At 34.2% G+C, this 8,692-nt stretch overlaps 2 protein-coding genes across 2 annotated transcripts; both read right to left on the bottom strand.

Annotated features, from left to right (window-relative positions):
• Window positions 1-4,623: 4,623 nt before the first annotated feature.
• Window positions 4,624-5,415, bottom strand: LOC128668093 (uncharacterized). Its single transcript, XM_053740259.1, has one exon. The coding sequence runs from the start codon at window positions 5,413-5,415 to the stop codon at window positions 4,624-4,626; it is 792 nt and encodes a 263-aa protein (XP_053596234.1).
• Window positions 5,416-5,883: 468 nt separating this feature from the next.
• On the bottom strand, window positions 5,884-8,116 carry LOC128668092 (glutamic acid-rich protein-like). The gene is made up of 3 exons (XM_053740258.1): window positions 7,929-8,116; window positions 6,412-6,885; window positions 5,884-6,340 (listed from the first exon to the last, which is right to left on the bottom strand). The coding sequence occupies exons 1-3, from the start codon at window positions 8,114-8,116 to the stop codon at window positions 5,884-5,886; spliced, it is 1,119 nt and encodes a 372-aa protein (XP_053596233.1).
• Window positions 8,117-8,692: the final 576 nt, after the last annotated feature.

The raw sequence follows: 8,692 nt of genomic DNA, 5'->3' as shown, positions 1-8,692 counted from the left end.
ATATTAAAATAAATTGTGACAATTACACAAAATTAAAAAAATATAGTGATTTATTTTTCATATATACAATATTCATACATGTAATAAAAACAAATTGATTAAATTAATAATTACAATTTTAAATTACGACTTATGGACTACGAGTTCATTAAAAATAACTTCTGTATTAAAATTTAATTTTCGAAATGACTATATTTCTTTTAGATCAAAGAATTAAAAAAAAAATATAAATTATAAAAACACAACTTAATCTATTCAATTACAAATGTGTGCACTTATAAGTGAAACATTTAATGTTATATACGTATTGAAAATAAATAAATTAAATAAGTAATTATTTGACATTGTTAATAATAAAGACCACGAATTTATATACTTATTAACCCTACACCCATGAAAATGTTTCAAAATATTACAGACTTAATAATATTAATTAAAAATATTCCTATAAATATATCATTGTAATTTTTCCAAATCTTCATTAGTCAGTAATTTTAAAATACTCCTCGTAAAAGTACTTGGAAGTTGAATGTTATTGAAAATATCATCAATTAAACTAATAGCATTGGATAGCAATTTTTTCCGTCCTAATGCTTTTCTTAAACGATAAGCAATCATTCCACCGTACAGTGGAAAAAAAGATTCAATGTTCAAATTTAAAATAGTACTATCACTAACATACTTTAAACTTAAAGCTAATTTGTGTTCACATTTATTACATAGAACATTATAAAGTGTAACATTACTCGTACCAATATATGTTATCTTCAGTTTTTCAATTTCGCTTATGCACTGACCGCGCAATTCACCAAATTTTCCACTATCTACGACTGCTAAATTTTCTTTATCAATGTAACAATTCGTCGCACTGAGTTTGGCAATATATTCAGTAATTGTGTCTTTAACTTTTTGTGAATAATTCTGTCGTGAAGCAAATGCTGTTTTACCATTAGCGTTTTTTAAATTAATATCAACACCAGCATTAAGCAGTTGTCTTATGATATTATCGTCGGTTGCGAAAAATGCGTAATGAAGCGCTGAATATTTATACGCTGTCACTATATTTATATCAACCATACTATGGTTCAAGATTAATTCTACTGCTTCCGAACTTCGGGATTGGACAGCAACATGTAAAGGACTTTCTTTTGAAAAACCACTTTCACTTACACTATTAACATTTGCACCGTATGTTAGAAGAAGCTCCATAATTGGTAAGTTTTCTTTAGTAATAGCACATATTAGTGGTGTTTCAAAATAATGAGTATCAAGGTTCGGATCAGCATTATTTTTTAAAAGTAATTCTACAAGTTTTTCATTACCTCGATCAACAGCAATTTGTAACGGTGATTTGCCAAAACAAAAATCATAGGTTTCCAACATCGCAGTCTCAATGGCATGGTTTTATAATAAAAACTCAGGATTTTCTTCAAGATTTGGCTCAGCTCTATACAGGTAATGGATCAAATCAGAGTCCTGAATTAGCAGAGTATTAACGTCTGCTCCGTAATTGATGAGGCTTTCAATTATACCCAAGTTCTCCATTATAACAGCAATGTGAAGAGCTGTACCCTAGTATTTACTTCTTGAATTCACATCAGCTTTCTTGCGGAGCAGATAGTTCACCAATCTTTTATCATTATTGAAAGCTGCTATATGAAGCAGCGTAAAACCACCCATGACTGGAACCACTGTATTGATATTTTCGACATTTACTTGTTTGATTAAGTTGTCAACGTATTCGCAATTGAATATTGAACGGATTGATTCCATCGTAATGAGTGATGCAATTAATAATTGTCGACTTTTAAATAATGAACTTTTAATTTGATTAACTCTGACACTTTACTGTGAGAGTAACTGTTCACTTAGTAATAACTTCAAGTTAAATTATTAACGATCACTGATTTTATGTTTGTAGTTTTGGGACAAGATTGACTGTACGACTGATCGTCTCAAGATCGAAAACGGTTTTGAATGATGTTGTCTATGGTACCTTCGACCTTAACAAAATCTCCCCAGATAATTACTTTTCTCCCCCACTCTTAAATATCTGTGGTCATAATTCAGGAAGAGAGGGGCAAAAGGGAGTACTTAAGGAAAGACTGAGTTTTTGGGGGCTCGAATAGGGGAAGAAGGGAGGGGGATACTTACTTTTTGTCTCAATATACCACATTTATCGAAAATTAAAAATCTTTAAATTTGAAGCGAAATGCGTCGTGAAAAAAAGATTTGATATTTGCTCTTTTTACCCCTTTTATTTCTGCTAGTTTTGTACCATGTGTTCGTCATTAATATGCTCCAACAAAAAAAATTTTTATATGGGGCAACATGGTCCCTCTGAAAAATCTACCAAAATTCGGTTATTATTTTATTTCATCTGAAAGCTACTAATTAATAAATTTTTTTCTCTGTGTCCATCTTTGGTTCATTTTACTCAATCCGTGGTTCGATATAGGGCGAATTCTTATACGGCGGGTACCAGGTTTTCAAACTACAAATATTTTTTATTGCAATAAAATTTATTTTACATAATAATCAGTTTGACTTCAAGTAAAGAGTCTCTATATTTTTATCTCATTCGAAATTAATCGACTGAAATAATTTATTTATTTTTCCGTCAAGCTTTTGAATTAACAGTAGGAAACTTATGAATTCGAATTAAAGCTTAATTGTAATTTAAACTATAAGAGAAAATAAATTTAAACTGGATAATTATTCGGAACTGGTAGTACAATTGAGGATGACTTGTGACACTTAAGCCAGATAAATCTCAAGTGAGTAATTACTTACGCTTAAGCGAATGCATATTTATTCCAACTTCAAATTTTGAATGTTAATATTTTTCCAGGGGCTTTGATATTTTATTATTTAGGTTGCATTAAAAAAGTTATAAGAAATAAATAAAGGCAAATGAAATAAATTTAATGTGACTGATGTATTGCAAAAAAAATAATTGTTTAATAAAAATTTTAATGACAAGAAATATATGATTTTTTTAATGGAATGTTTATAAATTTTGGTTGGTAAATATCATAAACTTGGTAATTATTTTTTTCATGTCTTATAGTTTTAAAAAAAATCTATATCTTGTTGCTCATAAATTGAATATTTGTAATTGAAGAATCATTTTGAAGATTCATCATTCGCTTCTTCAAATTTGTTTCTTTATAAAAAATTCTTTGATTTTTAATCTTTCAAATTTTATATTATAGTCAAGGAAGTGGTTTTGATGAGTCACCATTTCTTGGACATAATTTTTTTTCTACTCTTTATTACTGTGAATTTTTAATTGAAATTCAAACCAAACTATCAAACATATTACAAAAATTTATTTAAACAAAAACTTATAAGGATATTGCGCTTTTGTATAGAAAATACTACTTATTTTTACTGATCCAAATCTTCCCAAATTCTAAATGGCTTTGAAGTTTCGCCATTTCTCCCCCATCACCAAATCTTTTTATCGTCAATACTTATAAGTTACACATTGCGAATTCGCTTTCAATCCTGCGACAAATTTTTTATAAACTAAAAATATTAGTTCGTTCACCGAACTCTTGCGAAATGGGTTTTTATGCCATAAAAATTTTATCATGTATCTTTTATGGTTGATAAAAAATTTATGATTTTCAAAGAAAAAAAAAAGTTATTACTTCTGATCAACCTAATAACTTTTTTTGGTTCTTACTAATGTAAACTTTTTTTTTCGTTAATTCTTTTAGCTTGTTTTGGTCATCGACTACGATAAGTAAATTTTTATTTCAAGGCTAACTAATATAAATTTTCTTTATTTATTTTTCAATTCTTTCAGCTAAATTGTATATCAAATATTATTTGTTATAAAATTTACTTGGAATGTATAATCGTCACGATAAAAACTTATTTAAATATTTTTATTTCAGGGCCAACTATATATAAAATAGTTTTATTTGCACAACTTATAGGGCGTATACAAATTTTTACATAAATCATATTTTCATTTGGTAAAATATTCATTTCGTTATATATATTATTTCTTTCTTACTTTTTAACTTCTATAATTTATTTGTTTTTGGCTTCTTATATTTTTTGCACGTCACAGTCTTGGTATCCCGCTTGCACCACGCTCCGTAACCCTGAGTTGACTCTCAAAATTTCTTCAATTTTCTTGAAGACCGTACATAGTTTTATATCAACCTCTCCTTTTAATTTCGCTATCATTTTTTCTTCTACTTTTTTATCCTCTAACCCTCTCCACTCTTCTAGCAGCTCTTTTTCCTTCTCCACCCCTTTAAATATTCCTTCACATTTTAGTAGGCGTATCAACGTTTCCTCCTCTTTCCCACACCCTCTACAGCTCCAGTCCCTGTACCCTTTTTTGCCCGCTCTTCCCAAATTTCCACACCTTATCCTCGCCCACATCTCCTTGTCCTCCCCTCTTACATTATCTTTTTTCCAGTAGTTATCTTCTTCTTTCTCTAATCTTATTTTTTTGTACAATGTATTATACGTTGATTTGTTTATTGCGTCTTCAGCCTCCTTTTTCACGTTCTCTCTCATTTTCTTAATGCCCTCATTCAGCTTTTCCTCTATTTCCTCTACTCCCGCATCCCTGTAGATCATCTCTATCACCTCCTCGCATTAGATTTTTTTTAGCGCCACCTTCACCATTTTCCCCCATTTCGTCGGGCACCTGTTCATAATCCCTCTCATTTCTTCTTTCAGTGCTATCCTTGGCCATCTCTCTTTTTCCATTATCATACAATCCTTCATATATCTTACTGCTCTTTCTTTTAATATTACTTCCATCTTTTCTACTCCCATCTCGTCCCTCCAAATATATTCTGGTGTATCCCTTCTTACTCCTAATGCCATCTTGCAGAGCCTCCTATGCACCCTCTCTATTTCTTCCGACTTTTCCCACCCCCAGACCTCCACTCCGTACAGAGCTACTGTTCTTGCCACAGTGTTCATCAGATACATCCTGTCCCTCATGCTGTTCTTTTTGCTCCTTTTTATCACTCCCCATACTGCATTTGTGGCCTTTTGTGCTTTTTGTGCTAGTTCCTTTTTTTGTTTCCCTGCGCTATTCCTTGTGGTGAAATGGTACCCAAGATATTTAAATTCTTTGACTTCTTCGACCTCACTTCCTTTATACATCCATTTCTTTCCCTTCTTTTTTCTACCTCCATTTCTGCATATTAGAATTTTTGTTTTTTTCACGTTCACCTCCATCTTATTCTCTTCTGTGTATCTTTCTAGCTCTTTCAGCATCCCTCTTAGCTCCTCTTCTGTGTCCGCAACTAGCGCCACATCATCCGCATATTTCATGACATGTATTCGTTGGTTCCCAATCATTGTCCCTCCTCTCTTCTTCTCTTCCATCGTCTTTTCTAGGTCGTCGATATCTATGCCATATAACGCTCCGCTCATCGCACACGCTTGTCTTACCCCTTTTCTTGTTATAAATTCTTTTGTCTGTCTTCTTTTTCCTACTTTCACCTTACAATATGTTCTTTTATATATTTCTCTTATTATTCTGTGCATTCTCCCTCTGGCCCCCTTCCTCCATACCTTTCTCTTCATTTTTGGTCTCCTGACTGTGTCGAACGCCGCTCTAAAGTCTATGAACCCGATGCATAATTTTCCTCCCTTCCTCTTCATTTTGTTGTTTATTAGACTATTCAATACAAATATGTGGTCCCTTGTCCCTCTTTTTTTCCTGAACCCCGCCTGACTCTCTCTTAAAATTTTTTCTTTATCTATCCAGTTATTTAGCCTCTCCGTCATCATAGTTGTCAATAACTTGTACCCTGTATTTAGAAGCGAAATTCCCCTGTAATTTTCTGTTCTTTCTTCGTCTCCTGCTTTGTAAATCGGAATTATCACTGCTGTGTCCCATCATTCTGGCATACTTCCTTCGTCCCATATTTTATTTATAATTTCGCCTATCCATTCAATGACATCTGGTGCACTGTTCTTTATAAATTCTGCTGCCATCCCGTCTTCCCCTGGAGCTTTGTGATTCCCGAGCTTTCTTATTGCGGCTTTCACTTCTCTCCTGCTGAAGTTTTCATCGAGCTTCAGCTCCTCTGATCCTTCATTACTACCTTCTCCTTTCCACGGCTCATTTTCTTTCTCTTCCGATTCTTCATTGCCTTCCCCATTCAGCAGATCACTAAAGTGCTTTTCCCATTGTTTTGCTTTTATACTGTTGCTTGCAGCTCTTTTCTTTCTTCCTCTGAACCTATTTATGGCTTCCCACCATTTTGTCATGTCTTTGGCGTTATTTATCTCCTCACACCTTTCCATCATCCACCTTTCCTTGCTCTCTTTGATTGTTTCCCTATATTTCTTTCTGCTTTCGTTCAGATTTCTCTTTTTTTCTTTGTTATTATCCTTGATGAATTCTTTGAGCTTCTTTCATACTTCTTTTCTTTTTTTTTACCCTCGATATTGTACCACTTTTCTTTCTCCTTTGTATCTTTGTCCTTCTTTCCTTTCATCACCATCCCCGTTTTTTCAGCCCCTTTTCTTACTATTTCCTTTATATCCTCCCACTCAAGCTCGCTTTTTTCCTCTAGTGCTTCTGTCAGTGCTTCCTGCGTTGCTTCTGCATACTCCTGTATTTTTTCTTTCTTCCAGATCAGCTTATTTGCTCCAATTTCTTCCTGCTCTTCCTCCTCTGAAATGCAGCTTCCTTCCTTACTCTCTTCCTCATTTCTCTTTACCTTATATCTCGCCAACACTGGTAGATGATCTGACTCTATTCTTTCCACCACTCTTACCTCGATTTCTTGCTCATCGCCTCTGTCCAGCGTTAGTATTAGGTCAATTACTGATCCTAAACTCTCTTCGTCTCCCCCGACGTAAGTTATTTCCCCACCTTCATCACCTCTTGCTCTATCATTTTATACGCAGAGTCCTAACTCATCACACATCTTTAGTAATTTTTTTCCTTCGCTGTTTACTGTCTTGTCTCTCGATTTTCTTTTTTTCCTCACTCTGCCTTCGTCCTCTCCTGTTACGTTTTCTTCTCCGATTCTCGCATTAAAGTCCCCAATGATCATCACGCTTTCGTCCCTGTTTGCACATTCTTCTATCTGCCTTCTTAGCTCCGTTTCTAATTTGCTCATTCCTACATTGTTATACACTGTGATTATACTTTCACTTTCCTTACTTTCTTCCAACATCATTCCGTATTTCCATTCTCTGACTTCCCATTTTGGTTTGCAATTTTTTTTTATCCCAATAATATGACCTCCCTTTGCTCTTTTTCTCTGTTTCTCTCTCGTCGCAGGCTTCGCCCACCATTTGAATTCTTTGCTCAGCCTCTCACATGTTATTTCCACCTTATCTTCCATTACTCATGTCCCCACTAGCACAACAATCTCGTTTTCTTCCATCATTGTGGCAGCTTTTTCTACCTCATTCATACCTGCAACATTCCAAAACATTATTTTCCTTCTATTTTCTTGCTCTCTTCCTTTATTTTGGTCCTCTCTCTCCTTGGCCTCTGTGTCTCTTTCTGTACCCACTCTTCACTCCTTTTTCTCATCATTCGCCCACTTTCATAATTCCAATTCTCCTTTTTTTTATTCCAACACCACCACACCTCCCTAATTTTTATTTTCTTCCCCTCTACTTCTGTTACATTGCCATTACTCTGCTCCCATTTTGCTTTTCTTCTTATCCACCTCTCAACTTCTAACTCTCTACTCGTTTTTTCTTTCCCCACCCACACTCCGGTCCCTTTCATAATCTTCCGTCTTCCCAGAATGTCTCTCTTCTCTTTCTCATTTGCACTTTCGATTATTATCTGTCTTCCTTTCTGGAATTTTACTCTCATCGGCTCAATTCTGACTTTCAATCTCCTTTCCATCACCTCCATTACGTCTTCTTTTCTTCAGTACATGCCATTTTCATAATATATGTGTATGTTTAACCTTTTTTGCTTCCTTTCTTTTAGTTCTTCCTCCAGCTCATTTCCATTAATTTTTTTTGGCTTTTCTTCAATGAGCTTTTCTTTTTCTTGTCTTCTCCATTCTTCATTTGTTTTGTCCTTCTTATCTTGTCTTTTCCTCGCCTCGCTCACGAATCTTTCCACCTCATTTTCCAAGCTCCATTCCCTCATTTCTTGAACATTCCTTTCATTCGCCCACGCGTTTTCTGTTTCCTTCACTCTTGATCGCCCTCTTTCCTGCCTTCCTCCACTGTTACTCTTTCCTTGTCTCTTTGTGTCGTGACTCTGACTGTCGTGTTGCTTTCCTTTTTTTTTCCTCGGTTGCTTTTGTCTTATTTGGTATGTTCGTCTTACTTTCTTTCTCCTTTTTTATTTTTTCACTTAGCTCTTTAATTACTCTGTCCTTTTCCTTTATGCTTTGTTATCTTTTACCAATTTCCTTCTCTAATCTTTCTATTTCCTGTCTGTGTCTTCTTTCCTTTTCCACTTGGTCTTCTTTACATTTGCTCCTAATTATTTGGGCCCCTATCTTCGAGGTTTCTTGTCTTGTACATGCCTTTATTTCTTCCATTGATTTCATTATCAATTCTTCAACTTTTGTTTTTACCCTGTCTTCTATCTCTGCGATCAATTGCCACATCTTTTCCTCTGAATTTTTTTCACTATCCTTCATTTCCTGCTTTTGGCTCCAATTTGACATTCCAGTCTGCGTTGCTTGTTCTCTTGTCTTTTTTCACACTTCATCTT

Source organism: Microplitis demolitor, chromosome 6, assembly GCF_026212275.2.
Source record: "Microplitis demolitor isolate Queensland-Clemson2020A chromosome 6, iyMicDemo2.1a, whole genome shotgun sequence".
Taxonomy (NCBI): domain Eukaryota; kingdom Metazoa; phylum Arthropoda; class Insecta; order Hymenoptera; family Braconidae; genus Microplitis; species Microplitis demolitor.
This window is presented reverse-complemented; position numbering and strand designations above follow the sequence as displayed.